The sequence below is a fragment of the Toxotes jaculatrix genome, chromosome 21 (assembly GCF_017976425.1).
Source record: "Toxotes jaculatrix isolate fToxJac2 chromosome 21, fToxJac2.pri, whole genome shotgun sequence".
NCBI classification, from domain to species: Eukaryota; Metazoa; Chordata; class Actinopteri; family Toxotidae; genus Toxotes; species Toxotes jaculatrix.
This window is the reverse complement of record NC_054414.1, coordinates 5,476,293-5,496,018: the sequence shown is the minus strand read 5'-3', so window position 1 is coordinate 5,496,018 and position 19,726 is coordinate 5,476,293. Positions and strand designations below refer to the sequence as shown.

The window sequence follows — 19,726 nt, the reverse complement described above, 5'->3', positions numbered from 1 at the left end:
TCTGCTGGGATTTCCTTAGGACTCTGACGCAATTGCCCAGTAAGGACAAATCTCTGCACAGTGCAGTGCGGTCTACACAAGGCTGTACTCTCTATTCCAAATCTCCATACAGATTTTTGATTAGAACTGCTCCTGACATGAAGCACAATTTGTTTGCTTTTATTGTGTTCTTGATTAAATGGAACATCGTATTCCGTTTTCAAGGCTTTAGCTTTGCACCCATCTCAAGTGATGTTTAAGGCTGCACCAATCCAAACTTTCACGCTAATAAGAATTTAAGAATGATGAATATCTGCACTAAATATCCACAAATGGTGGCTTTACTCTAAATATACGTTTCACCTTTGAAAACTAAAACGAGTCAAGCCTTAGCAGAAATAGTGTCACATAATATTTCTGCAGCTCTGAAAGCAATAAGGGTCAAGGGGATTGACCGTAGGGGCTTTTTTTTTCTCTGTTTTATGCAGAAAAACCAAACACCACCATGTCAGCACGACACACTGTTTTGCCCCCAGGTAAAATGACACATAGAGAAGAAAAATGGCTTTTGCTGAGTCTGACTGTAGAGCCAGAGAGCAAGAGACCGAACACAAATCATTATTCTATACCGAGCTGGTGTTGTGGGTGGAAATGAGTCACTGTGTGGGTTTCTGGGTGATGACAGAAAACTTTCTAATTGACATACAAACACAAAAAGACACGTGACCATACACACACACACACACACACTCTAGTTGTATTTTATTTTCGCTTTACAGGCCATAATTTGTTTTGCAGGCCAAAGTGAGGTAGCGTCATGACATGAGCATGGCTGTTATTTTTGCTCTTTTCAAATCTACTGTACATTTTTGGAAAATGTCAAATACAGAAAAAATAAGAGCTCAGGAAAATGGAATCCTAACCAATTTCCCTGTTCCTTGTCCTATTTCAGTGATGTGGGGTTGCTTTTATAGGCCTACTCTATTGTTACTGACTGAGAAGTTACACAGGAGGCGTGGTATATTTTTGGTGCGATGACGGCAGAGGAAGCACACACTCGTTTTGTAATCAAACAGGTTTGTCATCCATTAACATTTCAGAGTGCAGATCCTTTTACCCACTCTGTGCTAAAAGCTAATCTTGTCCAAACAGGGCTTTACTTGCTGTTTGTGTTTTGTGCCACCATACTGTACCTGGTTGAAATTAAATAGGTCAGCAAAACTCCCTTAAGACTGTAAGGTTATATTCCTCCCCCTTACACAAAGACTCTAAACACCTCCACTTTGCTGACACTGTGCCTACACTTACAGTAGCTCTCATCATCTGAACGTTTCCTATCCTCATTATCAGAGTGAATGATTTTTCATTGTGCTGTTGAAACATAATCCTGCCACAGTGCACAGAGGAAATGGAGGAATTGCTCACAGCTGGAATAAATTAGGAGTAATTTTAGTTGGTGGTGAAACAGTTCCTGGAAAATCTCAGAAGTCAAAAAAGCGTTACTAAATTTGTGGATAGGAGCACTTTGCTGTCTTGTTGTCAAACTCTGCCTTAACTCAGCAGCCTGGTTTAATCACTTTTAGATTTTTAAAACCATTTCTCTTTTTACCAGAAACACATCACAGAATAAAACAGTGTCCCCTTGCTGTCAGATTTGTGCACCCCCCTGACAATACATGGTAAGTTTCTATTTTTTGTCATATTGTTTATGTTATCTATAAACCTAGTAGCACCATCAAGGTTTCCTGATTCAGCTGAAATGCAGTTAAATATTTTGTGTTTTTAACTATATTTGGCTAATAACTTTTATCACTAATGCATTTTTTTCATTGATGTGTATGTGGGAAATTGCTTGATATCTGATGTCTTGAGTGCAAATCAGCAAACATTGCCAGAGATATGTGCAGTCTTAGCATGATTATATTCTCATAGTATTATGACAGCACAACAGACCCCAGGTGCATGCTGAGCTGAGGGTCTGAGTGTGTTTTTAAAGGCTAAAGAAGTAGATGGAAGACCTGAAAGAACCCAAGAACCAGTGTGAGGCTTATTATAAAGGATTATCTAACTTCTCTCCCTCTACACCCTGTCCTGTGGACAGACCACTGTAGAGAATGATTGCTTCTCACACTTTTGCATGGTGGAAAATCAAAATGAAAGAGAGATAAAACAGACAGTAACGTATTATGTCAACTTAAACTTTCAAAATCCTTTATTGAATTTCTTATTTCCAAATTGTGCAAGAGCTGCTGCAGAAAATGATTATCAGCACCATGAACATGAGACATTCATTGACAAAAATGGCTGATGTAAAGCTTAAACAGATGCAGAGTTTGTGCCACAGTCGACTTGTCTTTCGCTGTCAAGTAGCTTGAGAGAAGGAGTTGACCTGGTTGACTAGTTAACTGTGGATGGACGTATGTAAAGGAGGCAAAGGGTCACAAACAGGGTGCAGGTTGAGGGTTTTATTCAAGAGAAAGATGATCATGTGATGAACATGTGCCACGATATTTCCTAAAAAATTATGGATTTTGTAAACACTATTTAACAGCAGTCTTGGTCCTGCTCCTCTCTGTGCAGAGTTTACAAATTATTCTCTGAATTTCCTCTGTGATCTCTCGTTTCCCTTCCGGTGGCATAAATGTTCCCATGCGCCACTAACAGCTGTATTTAAGATTTCACACAACTAAAGTAGTTGAAGGTAGATGTAAGTTTGATTTCTTGTTCCTGATTGGCTGTTTATCTCTCAGAATACATGTAATCAGTTATATGATGACGTGAGAGCTGTTCTTAAAGGTTGCTCCTACACTTTGCTGTAACTAAGACAAAGTCATTTAAAGTGTATATTTATATATTTTATCTTTAATTTCCTCCTAAGTTGGTCCTTAATATAATTTCTTGGTGTGATTTTTGGAAGTTTGATAAATATAAATATTCTGGACTACAAAAACTGTGACAAGTTTAATTACAAATGAGAATGTACTCAGAACACGTGGCAGACATCAATACCCAAATGTGAGGTTTCATGGTGTGTAAAAAGGCAGATGTTGATATTTGATAACCAGTAGTTTGTGTACTTCCTGTTATAACAAAATAGACTGAGGGCCAAGTCAGATTCAGCCGTTTCCTTATGTCTTCTGAACTGATCTGATCAGCAGAGGAAACTACAACAAAGAGCACAAAGAAGCATGTTCACCATCTTTTAGTCAAACTCTCCCACACTGCAAGAATTTAAAACCACCAAACTTTCATCAAGCTTTTTGTGAGTTCATGTGATTTTTTTTTCTTTGCAGTGTGAACCTAAATGAGCCAAGTGTAAAAACAAACAAATAACATAAAATGCACCTTTAATTGTATGCAAAAAAAGAAGACCATTAAAAGTGAGTTGGCCCTCCTGTTATTCATTTCTTTGTGCGTGTTTTAAGTGAGGTGGAACAAAACACAGTATTAAAACATCCCATGGACAGAAATAAGTCTGAATTTGTACATCAAACTAGGCACAACAACAACAGCATTCAGCACTAAGTACATCTTCCATTACACATGTCCAGGATCCACTGCCTTGTTCCTAAAAAGCACATTAGCAGCAACAGGCAAAATCAAAAGTGGCCTGCCAGAAATAGCCAAAATACAGTATGTCTGAAGTGACACCAAGCAGAACAATAAACATCCTGAATGAGACAAAGTTATTTTCCACAACTCAGAGAGAAGCTAGTGATGAGGAGTTTTGCAGTACATGGCTGAAACAGACAAATGCCATTTTGTGGCTCATGTGACTCAGCATGAAAATGTGGATAAACTGTGTATGTTATCAATATGTATTTTCAGTCCACAAAAGATTTCATTGTGTTGTGGAGGTGCTCTGCCAGTCAAGAGTTTCTGAAAGCAATAACTTAGTTTATATCTGATGTAATGTGATCATGTAAACGAGCTAAAAGGAGAAAATATAAATAAGAAAAAGACGGGTCTGAAAGTTCAAGACCATAACTTACACACGTGTAGTGAGGAATATGACTTCTAACAGATGCCAGTGCTGGGTGGTGGCTTATGACATATACTGACAAGTATATGTACTGATGTTTTCTCATTTTGGTGTATTTACAATAGACTGATAGCAATAAAAAAAAAACAAATAAAATATGCTCTGAATTGTTTGACTGGCTGTGTGAAAGCAGAGCATATAAAAACAAAAAGCATCTAACAATACAAATCATGTCTTTTTCTTCATTTTTTTCTATAAACCTCACCTTTTTATTCTTTTAAATTTCTTAACCATTACACATTTTTCAGTGACTGTTATTCTATGTACACTAGTGATGGTTTTGGCAACATGCATGTGTATGTGTGCGATTCTCAGGCTTCAGCTAATTTTTTTTTCTCATCTGTCTATTAATTAAGATGCATAGATCATTGTGAAACATAAAGGAAACAGGTTTAAAAAAAAAAAGCACCGATATATATTACCCATATGAACTCTTTAAAAACCTTAAGAGGTATCTCTGTATGTGTTTGTATTTACATTGTTGACAGTGGTGTGGTATACTACCAAAAAGTACATGCAAAATAGTGAGCTAAGAAAACAGTTACAGTGTCTGTACGTCCAGGTCACTTTCCTGTGTTTATGTATTGCACATAAGCGTCAGTGCCTGCGACTCATGGCGATTATTTTTGTCTTTTTTTTTTTTTTTTGGTGTGTAGTGGAGTGCCCTGTCGTTGTGTGAGTGAATCACGGTCCACTGACTCATTAATGCAACACAGTACTGAGAACTACTGATAAGCCTTTTGTGAAGAAGACCGCAGATGAAACTCTCCAGTGGTTCAAATTTGTTTGATGTTCAAACGGGAAATGTCCACAGTGAGAACCCAAAGATATCAACATACAGGATGCAGACAGAGAGCAGCTGACTACAAGTCCAGTCTGCTCTTTTTGACTTACCGTGTATCCATTTTGAATAATTTTGTCCTTGTGTTCATTTGTTTTGTTGTCACAGCTGTTTCAGTGAAAGAGGTGGACATTCGGTTGTCAACGCGACTTCACGCTCAGTCTCATACTACCCCCTTGTGGCCCAAAAAAGTGAATGTCATCTCCCAATAGAGTGCAACAGAGTGTCTGCTTTGTGTAAAACATCTGATCTCCCTCCTTTTTCAGAACTGTGGCAGTGCCTCCACAAGACAGCGACCCCTCTGACACCCACAACACCCACCGGTGTGGTGATGATGTTGGTGTTGCGGCGGTGACCCCCCAGAAGCTTCAGCTCACCGGGGAGCCAGGCCACTGAGAGACTCTTGTGCGTATGAGATCCTCACTGCCTCTTGCTGTCCAGGATGGCCCTCCAGTCGTCTGACCAAGACAGGAGACGTTTCTGGGAGGAGCTGATGGATAGATGCTTGTTGTGGCAGGCGGTAAACAGGATGTGCTCCCACGCTGGTTTGGGCTCCACGCCTGATCAGGACACGTTAGGCACACACGTTACGTAAGTGACAACCACGCATATTTAACTGTGTGCACTACAGCTTTTGACAACCCAGCATATTCACACTAACGGTACACACACATGTGCTTGAATAATGTGTGTGTTTTTGCCTCTTGTATGTGTGTGTGTAGTCTGCCCTCTTTCCACATCTTAATGGTGGAGAGGAGGTTGTGTGCCTCAGGACCTATCTGTCGGCAGCACCTGAAAGTTGTTCAATGTCCTCTTAGATCGTATTCTTCATTAATCTTTACAGTCTATAATGTTGTCATCCTGTCTGTCCTTACTGTTAACCTGCTTTCTTGCTCTATTCTGTACACAGGACCACTGTTGCTCTTCCTGAGGTTTCTTCCATTTTTTCCGTTAAAGGTTTTTTTGGTGAGTTTCCCTTTGTCTGATTCGAGGGTCTAAGAACACAGGGTGTTATAATGCAGTACAGACTGTTTCATATGGTGCAAATGAAGCATTGAAGGAGATGTACAGTATGCAAATACCTGTAAACACCCACATGAAATAACACAAACAGGATTATGTGATCCCTGTCCTTCCGTTTCTCAGCATTCTTCTCCTTCTGTTCATGAATTCTACATGCTTTACATTTTCACGTTATTTATAGAAACATATTTACATTTCGATCATGTTATGTCACTACCTCTTTTTTGTCGGATAGTCCAGTGTTGTCAGTTCACATGACATGTGACATGACGGTCATGACAGCAGTGTACATGGGTGAGTAAGAGTTTGGTAACAGAGGGTGGTGTCGTGTTTATCTGCTCTGCTTACATAAGCTGCAAACTTTTGTGCTTTTGTTATTGTGGCAAGATTAAGACATTAACATGTATACAATTCTCACCTAGAATGTCTGGCTTGTCATCGATGAGTATGTCTCCAGAGATTAATGTCTTGTCCCTGGTCAGGATGACCTGCTCCAGAAAGTCATGGCCCAAATGCTTCTCCACCCAAGCATACTGGACAAACACACGCACATGCACACAGTAGATGAGATCTCATTAGAAGAAGGAAACACAGTAATCATTTCCAAAGGGAACAGAATAGATGTTGTTGATTGGCAGAGCGCCTACCTTCTCATATGGGCAGTGTTTATAATGCTTTATAGGGCTGGTGCAAATAAAGACATCTGTGCTGCAGACAGAAGGAGAAACAACACAACCAGACAGGGATAAAATTAAAAACAAAAACATTTTTATGTTCCACCTGCTGATACCCGACGGCCATGCTGGATATTTATAACTGGAATAAATAACTATAACATGGCCACCAGGCAGCTGTAGATAAAAAAAAGGTAGAAAACAAAAGTGAAAGATATTAGATTACACCATATGGTAGATTTCCCTAAGAAGAAAACAGGTTCACTGTGCCTGAAGAAACCCATTCATTTCCACCAGGGGAGGAAATGTAAACACATGGTTTCATAACCACGGCGACTATATGTAGATGTTATTCCACTGTATTGTGTGCTTTTGAGAATGTAGCCAGGAATGGCAATCGCAGCCGTCTTCATGTGGACAGAGATTACATGTGAATGAAATATCACCAAAGAGGTCCTTGTCACTATAGATGCTGGTTATACAATGCTTTCATCAAAGTATGTGGCTGGTTCTACAGGGAATCACAGCCCTGACTAGACTTTGACTGATACAAGCTTTTGAAAATTGATAACACTAATAGTGAGAGTCACACTGTTCCAATACATCGTGTTGGAGCTTGTGTCAAACAAAGGCACATTAGTGAGATAGGAAGAAAGGAGAAGCAACCCAATACCAAGTAATCGTGTCATAAATGCAATAGGGTTATTTCACTGGTATCATTCCCCAATCATATCACATAGTGACTGATATGAAATGTTACATAAATATCAACCATGAGGTTAAAACACATGAACCAACTGGGCCTAAACTATACCAATAAAGTACATAAATATTATTTCGACAAAAATATTTGATATCTTGGCTTTTTGAACAATATATTTATTAATTATTTTATTGAAACACATCTACATCTACATTGCAACACTTCTAAACAAAAGATTTAATAATAACACACAGGCTACTTATATTTTTACTGCATATATGCCTAAAACTACTGAAATCAGTGAGGTGTTGTAGAGTTTCAGTTTCGGTCTGTGCTATAAGTTGTGCAAACCACTAGATGTCACTGTACTGCTGCCTTTGAAGCCCAAGAACTTTGTGAGCATGAGCAATGGAAGGACAGCCCCAAAGCTTCACCAGGCTTCATCCACCCATCACTACAGTTTAGAAAAAAAGTGAATGTTCTGTAAAGTAATACTGTTACTTTCTAGAGGTCAGTTTGTGTGTGTGTGGCACCTCTCTTCGTGCTTCCACAACTTATTTACTGCATGCCACAAGCTGATAAATATCAGTCAGCTTTTGCAAGCTAAGAGATAAGATAAGATACACCTTTATTAGTTCCACAGTGGGGAAATTACATAACACCACACACACAATTCCAGGGAGAAATGGCCATCAATAGCAGTGATAACCCAAATCCAAACTATGCAAATTTAACCCTTACAGATAACGACAGATTAACTGTGGCCTCTTGGACCTTTAAGAGGCCAGATGACTGCAGTGTATATAGACAGAAGTTAACTTGTAATAACTGCATCTTCAAAACATACTTATCCATCTTGGCCATCTCCTTGACTGCCTCCACTCCACCTGGCAGGGGCTCCAGCTCCATGAAGAAGTTTTTGGACTCCCATATACTGATGGCTTTTTCCTGCAGTCAAAGAGCGCACACACACACACACATTTACATATAGTTTATCACTGATCACTGTACATTGATCAGGTGGATGGATGTGTATCCACGTGAGTGTACATGTGCTCTGAAGGAGAAATGTCCAAAAGTCAATTTTTTCAAGGTCAGTCAGATAAATGTATTCAGAGTGGCAAAACAATGAGGAACTGAGGACAATGAGGACATATTGCATGTCATGTGATGAACAGTAGCATTAACTGGAAAAGACATGATGAGAATTAAAGTGCCAGGAATAAAGTGCATGAAGACCAAACATGTTATGCAGTTTCTTTTTTCATTGATGTTTCTGCCACTTACACACAGGTCACTCCTCAGCTGCCCATACTGCGTTGACACCCAAAACCCCCTCCTGTCATCCAAGGAGATGTAGGGCTCCTCCGGGTACCTGGCTCGGTACTTCTTCAAAAAACCCCCCTCGAAGTCCGCCAGGACCCCGTCCATGTCAACCAGAACCCGCAGTCTTTTACCTGATAGAGAGGTGGACGACATGTTTCCGCAAATCCTCTTAAACGGATCACGGAGCAAAGTTTTCCCTCTTCCGAGTAGGCGTGTTGTGCCGAACAGCAACATTCCTGTTTGTTGACTGGGCGGTTGCAGCGACGCCGGCTAATGATACTACCGTTAACCCTGTCCAAACGGCGAGTGGAAACTGTTGGTAAAGTCCGCATGAGAGTCGAGAAGTTTTCCAAATACTGCGGCGGTTAAACCGTGTCGTTTTCAGCAATTGGCACTGGCTGGTGTTGTTATTCGTCTTTTCGTGAAGTTTTGTGTGACTGCTGGCTTAACTTTATCATTCTGGACGGCTCGCTGACCGTTAGCTGCAGCTGAGCTAGCGGTCGGTAGCTAACTTTAGCTGACAGGCTAGCGGCACAGCAGCGGGCAGGTCAAATGTGACATGCCTCTGGCCACGGTGTACTGGGGGCTGTTTGCATCGTTTGTCAGTGTGTATTTACTGCCCCGGCAGCCACCCACGGCCGTTCTCAAGCCCGCGGCATCTGTGACAGTGACTGTTGCAGCAGCCGCGACTGAAACGACAAGTAAACAACTGCCACTGCAGCACCAAGGGGAGAGACGCTCAGCAGTGAGAACAAACTGTACTACAGTCGTGCTCACAGCAAAGATGTTTTACAGCAACGAGATGGCTCACTCCTGTATACTCCTGTTTACAGTGAGTGAGAGCCATGTGCAGTCACAAATGTTAATTTTACTGTACTAAAATAAAAAAAGGATACCATCATTGTTGTTGTTGTTGTTGTTATGGCAAACAGATCATTTGTTCATTTGTTGAAGTACATATCTACAAAGTCTGCATTTTAAAGCATTTAATTACGTGATTTCTGTCTAAATGTGACCATTTTTAGCCAGTTTTGAATGGATAAAGTCATTTCTTAAAACTGTTGATTGGATGATGGAATTACTCAAGGTGAAACAGCGTAATGTTCAGCATCCTGGGGATCCACTGTAGATTAAATAATAGATATTTAGAAATGTATAACAATAACAATTGAGTACTTGATGCATTTCCCCTGCAAATAAATAAATACTATATTTTGTTTTTAGAAGTACAGAAATCTTTGGTGTTCAGTTTATAATCAATGGATGCTCTGAAGTCAGTTATACAGGAGCTCTTACATCTTAAAACATCTTTGTTCAAAACCATTTAAATTGTACGTCAGTTCCTGTATTTGTTTTTCCCTGAAGAGCCTTTTCTGGCCCTGTAATCAGAAATAGGCACATTTACTCCCGTAATACATAAAGCAAACACAAAAAGGTACAATTTCCTAGTAAAAATACTATTATGAAAATTGTAGCTACTGTGTTATAAACGACACCGGCAAATCATGTACCTGGCCCTTTAAGAATCTAATGATCGGTTCGTAAATCTCGTTGCAGTCTGTTCTGCTCGCATGACCTCGCGATAGCTTCACCTCAGTGGCGGCTGTGTGGCCCCCTGTCTCAGTCCGGACGGAGTTGTTTCTGACGTTTGAATGAAAAACAGTGCAAATTACCTCCACTTTGGACCCAGGAAATAATGGCTTCAGCCTTGGAGCAGTTTGTGAACAATGTGCGGCAGCTCTCCGCTCAAGGTAGGGTTGCTAAACTCATTCGAGTGGGAAGTATTAGCTAGTTAGCTAGCATATGCTACCCAGTGCCTTGCCGATAGCTAGGCAGCCAAACTGGTCAGAGCCCCCTTTTTGCTTTATCATGTAAACACACCGCAAAAATTACTTTCTCTGGCTTCGAGAGTTCTGTAAAGTATCACCAGAAGATGCTTTAGCACACAGTGACGCCAAGAATAACCGCGAACAAGGCAGCTTGTCAAACAAAATGTCAAAATCATACTTTTTGTTTTTGATCTAGAAAATAATTTCTGGGGACTGCCTACCGGTAGTCCCGCCTTTGCCCCACATGATTGGCTGGCGAACTGAATTAGCAAATATTATTGGTTCAAAGTCATCTGTCAATCCCTCTTGCATTACCTCTGTTGCAAGGCCTTGACAGGACACTTGACCGACCGATTTATATTGAAATACTCAGCCGCAGCACGATGGTTATAAACATTTTGTAAGTCAATTTGTTCTTTACAGTTATAAAGAATAGCCTGTCTGCAGTCGTAGAAAAGATAATGCCTCAGCATGCTTTAAAGAAAGTATAGCCTTCATCTCCTTTGTGGATTATATTAATTTAACCTCATTAATTACAATACAACAGCTTTTGTAGTTTTGCTAACCAGTGCAGTTACATCTTTGTGCATGTGTGCCACAGCATGTAATATTAATAATATGCTGCTGAAAGTTGATGTCATTAAATCCCAGAAGATTTAATTTAGGACACAGCAGGCCTATCCAGAAACTATTTACAGATTCCTAAAATGTAATGTATATCTAGAACTGTGACGTAAACAATCTTCAATATTTTGAGATACATATCCAAATTTCAAAGGCATGCCAAAAGGTTCAAATTGGTTTAATTTTTCTCTGCTCTCCTGCCCTTTACCTTGTCCCCCCCCCCCCCCCCCAGGCCAGATGACTCAGCTGTGCGAGTTGATCAACAAAAGTGGGGAGCTGCTGGCCAAAAATCTGTCCCACCTGGACACGGTGCTGGGGGCCTTGGACATCCAGGAGCACTCCCTGGGCGTGCTGGCTGTGCTGTAAGTAGCTTACTTCTACACTAACTTTTTTCAGGTTTGCCATTTAAGACTGGCGGACTCTTTCTCAGTCTTTAGCGAAGTTGGCTGCTTCTTTTTTATCTGTGTGTTCAATTCTGTCCCATCCTATGCTTTCTCTTACACCCCTGGATTGATTACGCTCTCTGCCTCTGCTCCATTTTTTTTCTTTGACTGGGCCAAAAAATGTTTTTTACTGTTGTGTCTGCTGAAGGTCGTATTGTACATTTTGTCATGAATAGGGCAGAGGTAGTGGAGCTATAGAGAAACATACGCAGAGACACAAAACTTTGTTGCAGGCTCATTTTTTATGTGAAAAATAAAAGTTGCCAAGTTTGTTAAAGTAAATCACATATAATCTAGTATTTGTATGTTATATAATGGGCACTATTTCCTCCTTCTCACTATTGCTGTGCTTTTCATTATAGGCTGCCTGTTGCATGCAGCGCATAAAATTGGATGTAGTCATCAAGCAGCTACAGGCTACCTGTTGCATGATCATCTAATATTTAAGACTTGAAACAGACACACAGTGCAGCAGTGTCAAAGGTTAATTATGCCCATACTAGATAGTATTAGTTCACATCTGCAACTCACACCTCAATTCCTCATTTTGACTAATATTGTTCCATGCCAAAGACATGTTCCCTTTTTCTCCACATGGAAAAACTGAGCATGTGTGCACATTGTGGACATTGTCACATTCCCTGACCAGGCCAGGACAACCCCCAAGACAGTGGGAGGGGTGTTACAATATAGACATGACCCAAAAAATTAAACCATTCAATTATGTATATTAATCTCCGTCCCACATGGCCGACTGTTGCTGTTACCAGTTAAGCATTAAGGCCTGTAACAAGGTCTCCTTTTCTTACTGAGTGGCTTTTGCTAACCACATTCTCTTTTGTTCCAGATTTGTGAAGTTCTCCATGCCAAACATCCCTGACTTTGAGACGCTCTTCTCCCAAGTCCAGCTTTTCATCAGTACCTGCAATGGGGAGCACATTAGATATGCAACAGACACTTGTAAGTCCTGACTAAACAGACCTCTCACTCCTAGACATCTAGGAAGCACGTTTGTCTCCTGATGATTGTCTCTACATTGTACAGGTTTTCAGTTGAACCAGGAAAACTCTATACACTGATTAGTGTCCTATTGTATTGAGAGCATGCTTTCTAATAAAATATGCATTGTTGTCAGCTCAGCTAGGCCAAGTTGTATGTAAATGATGCCCACTTTTTCACATGCAAGTTCTTTTATTCGCTGTGGCCTTATATCATGTACAGACTGCATCGTCCACTGACAAGTGCTGTAAAAAAAGTTTTTCAATATCCACTAAAAATAAGAAACCACTGTATTGTGTTACAGTGTTATGGCATCTGTAATATCAATTGCAAGGGTGTATTTGTATTGTATTAGTAGTGTAGTGATTTAACAGTGTCTGCGGCTGTAAGCTACTTTCTATTTCTTGATGTTAGTTAAACGATTACAATCAAAGTAATAATGTTTTCACTGAAATACTGGTTATTTTGCACTTAGAGCAATGATGGTTCATACATACAGTGTTGTCATTGTATGTATGAACTCGATTTTACATCAGAATGTAGATACAGTATGTAGGGTACACATTTAAGTAAGCAACCACTAATCAGTCTATAACAGTCAATCATCAGTTTCCCTCCCTTCTGTTTCCTCTCATAGTTGCTGGTCTCTGCCACCAGTTGACAAACGCCCTTGTAGAGCGGAAACAGGTAAGACTGTTGATTCTAACTTAGGTGGGTGTGAAATGTCTGATATCATAAGGGAGCTTTAATTCCAAACATCTTTTTTTTTTTTAACTCTGAATCAGTACGCACCAAAGATGTGTATTTTATCATTTTATTTTATTGCTAATCCAGCGGTACAGAGGAAAGTTTCACATGCTTATATATTATTTTTAAGAGTCTGCAGTTAAAAAATGTTTTTCTTCGCATAATTCTCCGCATCCTTACAGGAAAATGTATTCTCTTCAGTGGCTACTTCTTTATAGATGATGCAATTTCTCATGCTGTCATGCTTGTGCAAAACAGTTTGTTTTCTTTCATGACTCACAGCAGCCTTTGCAGCGTTCTGCAGTGCTGCGGTTACTAATGAAGACTGAATAGTTTAAATATCAGATGAAAATGCAGAGTGCAAATAAGGTTTATTTATTTATTTTAGACTGATGCCTGTCTCTGCATTTTATCTTTATTTAGCCTTTTGCCCCTCATTCTGTCTGTCATTGGTTTGTGAGTCATACACCTCCAATGTGTATTGAAGCCTACCTGCACAGTTGAACATAGTGTCAACGATGTGTATTTATTGAGAGAGCACTGTTTTGGTGACATAGAATACCAAAAGCTTTTTGGCCATGGACTCTTTTATCCTAACAGTTGATCTCTATAATTTTCATACCTAAGTTACAGTATGTCTTGAGCTGACATGTGTGTGTTGACATACACTCACATAGCATTTTATTAGGAACACATGCACCATGCAATTATCCAGCCAGTCAATCATGTAGCATTAGTGGAGTGCATGAAATCCTTCAGATACTGGCCAGGAGCTTCCAGTAGAACACCTTTGGGTGTGGTAGAACATGAGATTGGCAGCACGAATGTGCAGCTGACAAATCTACAGAAACGATTTGATGCAATCACCTTAACATGGAGCAGAATCTCAAAGGAAGGTTTCCAACATCTTGAGGAGTCAGTGCCACAGAGAACTGAGGCTGTTATGCAAGAAAAGGGAGGAACTACTCGGTATAAGTATGGTGTTCCTTATAAAGTGCCCGGTGAGTGGATACTCACACTCACCTTCAAATTCTGAACAGCTCGTGACAAGCGCATGCCATATCAGCTCCTCTGCACTTCAGCAGTAGAATCAAATGACCACAATCTGTGTTGTAAAATAGAGAAAACAAAGAAACACCCACTTCCTTCCACCTGAATAAGTGTGGTAGTGTTGATGTTTTTGTGGTTTCCATGATGTTCTAGTTACTGTGAAGTGTCCTTGTCTACTTGGCCATCATATGTACATATGATATTTTAAAGGACATTGCACAGTGTCTTGAATGTCAATGGGTGAAATGTATGTAGTGTAATGTTCTCTGCACCTTGCTGCAAAAGCAGTTTACCCCGTGACGATAGTGAAATGATTCAATTTAAATCCCATTCAACACTGTCCTGCAAGACAAGGCCCAAATGAGTCATCCCATCGCCAGCACAGTGCCCAAGAGTAGCATGTTTCTTTTTCTTCTTGATCTAAATATTTAAATGCATTTTAGAGTGCAGTGCAGGCCTAGACCGTTTTCAGTGTGTTTGGATGTCTCAGGCAAGCTGCAGCTGAGTAACCCCTACTGTTTTCTCCTACTCCGGCAGCCATTGAGGGGTGTCGTCGTCCTAAAACAGGCAATAGACAAAATGCAGATGAACACAAACCAACTTACCTCAGTTCATGCAGACCTGTGTCAGGTGAGTCACTGCCCCTGCTGCATCAACACCACAGCTGTAATCCTAAAAGATTGTATGCCTTGTTTTGCACATTTCATTTAGCTACCAAATGTAATCTGTTAGTTGATTATAAGTAAGACAGTCTAAGTTCTCCTTTTGTTTTCAGTCTCTTTTCCCTCCCAAGTGCACACTTGCTGAATATGCTGTTTAAGGGTTATGTTCAATTATTCATAGACAAGCTTAGTCGCAGCTCTGTCGGTTGACTTCATCGTTCTCAGTTTAACCATGTCTAGTGTAACCTGTCAGTCACCCTCACCACACATGCCTGTCTCCCTGCAGCTGTGCTTGTTAGCAAAGTGCTTCAAGCCCGCCCTGCCCTTCTTGGAGCTGGACATGATGGACATCTGTAAGGAGAATGGAGCCTACGACGCAAAGCACTTTTTATGTTACTACTACTATGGTGGCATGATCTACACGGGCCTCAAAAACTTCGAAAGAGCACTGTATTTTTATGAACAGGTACTTTCTTGAGTTTTAGCGGCACTTATGTATTTACATGCTTGGATTTTTTTTAAAAATTGGTTTCCAGTGCCACAAGTAATACTTCTTCTTGAACTTGGCATTTATGCCCTCGTGCATGGCCTGAATACAGCTTAAACTGTCAGTTTCTCTGACTTTTCTGTAAAGGATCAAAACCTGTTTAAAATTTCCCCCTCAGGCAATAACCACTCCAGCCATGGCAGTGAGCCACATCATGTTGGAAGCCTATAAGAAATACATCCTGGTGTCACTCATTCTCCACGGCAAAGTGCAACAGCTGCCCAAATACACCTCACAAATAGTAGGGAGGTTCATCAAGGTAAGGATGCATGAAAGGAGCGAAATGAATAGCATTTGGGCTTTGCTTTTTCTGTATATCTTTTACGTTTTATATATATAGAAGTGAATTATTTGGATACCATTGCAGAGAAAATACATATACAGAAGTAACCCCATCTTTTGTCTCCGATGTTGCCCATTTAAACCCATTTAAATGGTTGTGTCTGCACGTTGTATGTATAGACAGAGCTATTGTTCATAAAATAAAATAAAATCACAACAGGAACAAAAAAAGTGCAGAAATGTGACTGGCTGTTGACAGCTGGTGATCATGAGGAGTTCCTCTGTGGGCAACTTTTTAGCTGTAAGGCTTGTTGAGTTTCCACGCATTAGCTAATTTCCATCCAGCTCTGAAAGCAAATGAAGGGACTTCAGTGATTCAGTAATTGTTTCGCTTTGTAGTGTGAACACGTTGTGACAGCCAATAAATATGTGTGCATGTAGCTTATCTTTTATTTTGCTGTTTGTGTGTTTTTTTTCCTTTCTTCCCTATTTTCGTCTCTACCATCAGCCCCTGAGCAACGCATACCACGAGTTAGCTCAGGTTTATACCACCAACAACCCGGCCGAGCTGCGCAGCCTGGTCAATAAACACAGTGAGACCTTCACACGAGACAACAACACAGGCCTGGTCAAACAGTGCCTCTCCTCCCTCTACAAGAAGAACATCCAGAGGCTAACAAAGGTGGGCGTGTGCATGCGTGTCTGTTATATGTGTGCCCTTTTCTTCTATATTATAAGACACACAGCATGGCCTTCACAAGACAGTATGAGTGGACATTTTCCAGCCACCAGTTTTTCACATGATGAGGCTGGGGTTTTGAATCATGCTGTACGCTGGTGATTAGATTACTTGAGCGAAGGATTAAGTTTAGACCTCACAGGCTGGGTGTATGGCCTGAATTCACTCAGTTAAGCAAAAGAGCTCCATGTATCTGAAAGAGTCTCAGTCTTCCACATCAACTGTGGTGCACAGCATTAGATGTTTTAGACATATTTGTACATGATTTTAGTGAAAACTTCCTGGAAAATCTCAGTTGTTATTGTTCCAGACCCCTGATGTTATGTGAAATTCATATGTGGGCCTTAAGTTAATGAACCCTTCTGTCTATTTAACCATCCGTTTTCAGCTGTCTATATGTAGAAATGTCAGTAAATGCATTTATTAAGCACAACCGGTTTTCACTGATATCTTCCATACTTTCTGATATGACCGTGGACACGGTATTAAAGGAATCAAATGTTTTTATCCGTAGAGTTAATAACCTTGCAAGATGATAGCTTACCAAAACTCTGTTCACTAAACACGGTGCTTATGTGCTTATGAGTCCAGGTGACTTTTGATGACATGCCTCAGTCAGCCAACAAACTGTTTTACTATGATCCAAAGGGTGAACAGGTCATTCTGTTTTAGTTTAAATATCTGTATCTCTCTTATGTGTCTCCCGCAGACCTTCCTGACACTGTCTTTGCAAGACATGGCGAGTCGAGTGCAGCTGTCAGGCCCCCAGGAAGCAGAGAAATACGTCTTACACATGGTGAGTTGGTCCAGAGCATGAAAGCTTGAAAAGCCAGTCCACATCACCAGTGTACTTTCTTAGATAGTAGACAGTGAGGGATTGCAGAGAGGGAGGGGATAACGTGCAACAAAGGGATCTTGTGATTATTGTCTATGGTCTTAAACCTCCAGACGCCCCAGCACAGTTTATTTCTCATTAGTGCTGATGGAAAATAATCTCTCAACCTTGAGACTTAATGAGGAGATATTATTATATTAAAGAAGTACTTTTTTCCCATCACGGTCACAGGTTTTGTTCATGTTGGATGAACACTGAACAGGATCAGTTGTCCAATATGTTGTCCAGTATACACTAGCCATTAATAGCTTCAGAATTTTAAGGAGATTTCTGTGATGGCTCTGCCATTTTTCTGTCCATATCTTGTTTTATCTGTTTTCTTTTTAATCCATTTAGTATCAGTCAGGAAGGTTTATGTTGGAGTTTCCTCATGTCCCACTTTGTGCTTCGTTGCAGATTGAAGATGGTGAGATCTACGCTAGCATTAACCAAAAGGATGGTATGGTCTGCTTCCATGACAACCCAGAAAAATACAACAACCCAGCAATGCTCCACAAAATTGACCAAGAGGTGAGGATGCTCATCTCTGTTCCCCGAGTTATCTTGCTTTGCATGAACTCTCATCATAATCTTAAATCCGTTGGTATCAGCGGATACTTTTGAAGTGAAGTTACGTCTTTTTTCTCCTTTCAGATGTTGAAATGTATAGAGCTGGATGAGAAACTAAAGTCTATGGATCAAGAAATCACAGTAAACCCACAATTTGTGCAGAAGGTGAGACAATGTCTAACAGCATCAGATATTTTAATTGTTGTACGTATGTACGTATGTTCCATTTTTCCTTATGAATGCCCTGGTGTGTGTTTTTATGTCTCAGTGGAACCTTTACATTCTTGCAGTTAATGGTACAGATATGCATTTATATTTGGTAGAATGATAAATGAAAAATAGTAGAATGAAACGAATGAAAATGTAAGAATAAATCATTTAAGGAATGTGAATGAAATACTTTTATCTTAGGGTTATTTTTACATATGAAAATGGTACAGCACAGGACAGCTCAACAACATTGTGAGTAGCTAGTTGCAGTAACTGAAAAAACACTTGCATAAACACTTTTTGATATTTAGGTGTTATGAAAGAATTGTCACTGCATATATAACAATCCATAAGTTGGAAAAAAAAATCTGAGAATGAACTTGAATTTCCTCAGATTATGAAACCATGAATATGAACTAATGTAAAAGGATCACCTCTGAGTGGTGTCCATATAATTTAGTTTTAAACCTGCTTCCTGGAAGAGGCCTCTGCTCAGTTCCAAGAGATGAAACAGCCAGTCATTGTGTATGGAGGTGTAGCAGAAACCGGTTTGCAGCCAGTTGTTGGGTCTGTTTTCTTAACAGATAACATTTTCGACATGTGACACACTCTTTTTTTCCCCTTTTTTCCTTTCAGAGTATGGGATCGCAGGAGGACGATGTTGGTAGCAAAACATCAAGTTACTCCTGAGGGGCCGTGGACAGGGAGAGAACGCTGCAGCCACCCAACACGTTCTTCCCAGGATGAGTTGGATTTTTTTAAAAGAGGAAAACAAACATTCTATTGCATAAGGACATTGATCAAGGAAAATCTAATTGTGTGGAATGATGATAAATTTGGTTATTCTTTCTTCACAGTGTCTTAAGGATAACAAAAGATCCTTACAGAAAAGGAAAAAAGATTACAATTTTGTCAGTGTTTTATTTATCAATGTTCAGGTTGGAGCGCCACTGCTACATTAACAGATACCACAATAATAAAAACTGGACTTATTTGTTCCAAACATATGTGTGAATAATCTCACTGTTTGTTTTGGTTCTGCTGCATGATGGCCGTAACTCGAGGGCATTACATATGAGTAAAACATCAATGGCTGAAGAGGAATAAATCTGACATATTCTACATTTGTAAAGACTGCAACGATCGTTTCCCTCTCACTCCTTTTGGTTAGAATGTAGATATCATCGATAGCAAATCTGTACACATGTACATGCCCTTGACCAAACTCGGCACAACGGTGGAGTCGTTCACAATCTGGTGCACTGTTTTTGTTCTTGTTTTTTTTTGGTTTTGTTTTTTTGTTTTGTTTTTCCCCTTTTCTTTTTTTGTTTTTTAGGTCGGATCCACTAGAGGTCGCTAGAGCACTGTACAGAAAACCGTTTTGACAGCTTGTTATAACGGGGTGAAGTCAACAGATGAAACCAAACTGTCATGTCATTTGGGAGCTTGAGCTTTGCGATTGTGGATCTGTTAATAATAAATTGTTTAAGAATATAGTCGTGGGTTTCATGCCTTTGTCATCAGACTCTCATCCATTTGGTTCTGGTTGTGCTGTGATGTAG

At 40.1% G+C, this 19,726-nt stretch overlaps 2 protein-coding genes across 2 annotated transcripts; one reads left to right on the top strand and one right to left on the bottom strand.

Annotated features, from left to right (window-relative positions):
* Nucleotides 1-2,927: 2,927 nt before the first annotated feature.
* Nucleotides 2,928-9,717, bottom strand: LOC121201261 (5'(3')-deoxyribonucleotidase, mitochondrial-like). Its single transcript, XM_041067011.1, has 5 exons — nucleotides 8,550-9,717; nucleotides 8,110-8,210; nucleotides 6,533-6,593; nucleotides 6,304-6,418; nucleotides 2,928-5,422 (listed from the first exon to the last, which is right to left on the bottom strand). The coding sequence occupies exons 1-5, from the start codon at nucleotides 8,820-8,822 to the stop codon at nucleotides 5,283-5,285; spliced, it is 690 nt and encodes a 229-aa protein (XP_040922945.1). The 5' UTR covers nucleotides 8,823-9,717; the 3' UTR covers nucleotides 2,928-5,282.
* Nucleotides 9,718-10,174: 457 nt separating this feature from the next.
* cops3 (COP9 signalosome subunit 3) lies at nucleotides 10,175-19,410 on the top strand. Its single transcript, XM_041067010.1, has 12 exons — nucleotides 10,175-10,339; nucleotides 11,274-11,403; nucleotides 12,332-12,444; nucleotides 13,121-13,170; nucleotides 14,818-14,910; nucleotides 15,229-15,408; nucleotides 15,608-15,748; nucleotides 16,280-16,453; nucleotides 17,220-17,306; nucleotides 17,802-17,915; nucleotides 18,039-18,119; nucleotides 18,801-19,410. The coding sequence occupies exons 1-12, from the start codon at nucleotides 10,285-10,287 to the stop codon at nucleotides 18,852-18,854; spliced, it is 1,272 nt and encodes a 423-aa protein (XP_040922944.1). The 5' UTR covers nucleotides 10,175-10,284; the 3' UTR covers nucleotides 18,855-19,410.
* The last annotated feature ends 316 nt before the right edge of the window (nucleotides 19,411-19,726 follow it).

Excerpts from the sequence above, each read along its gene's own strand:
- LOC121201261 (XM_041067011.1), bottom strand. The coding sequence starts at position 8,822 with ATGTTGCTGTTCGGCACAACACGCCTACTCGGAAGAGGGAAAACTTTG. Across the intron at positions 6,419-6,532 it reads AACACTGCCCATATGAGAAG|TATGCTTGGGTGGAGAAGCA; the intron begins GTAGGCGCTCTG and ends GTGTTTGTCCAG. Across the intron at positions 5,423-6,303 it reads TGACAAGCCAGACATTCTAG|GCGTGGAGCCCAAACCAGCG; the intron begins GTGAGAATTGTA and ends TGTCCTGATCAG.
- cops3 (XM_041067010.1), top strand. The coding sequence starts at position 10,285 with ATGGCTTCAGCCTTGGAGCAGTTTGTGAACAATGTGCGGCAGCTCTCC. Across the intron at positions 14,911-15,228 it reads TTCATGCAGACCTGTGTCAG|CTGTGCTTGTTAGCAAAGTG; the intron begins GTGAGTCACTGC and ends GTCTCCCTGCAG. Across the intron at positions 15,409-15,607 it reads CACTGTATTTTTATGAACAG|GCAATAACCACTCCAGCCAT; the intron begins GTACTTTCTTGA and ends TTTCCCCCTCAG.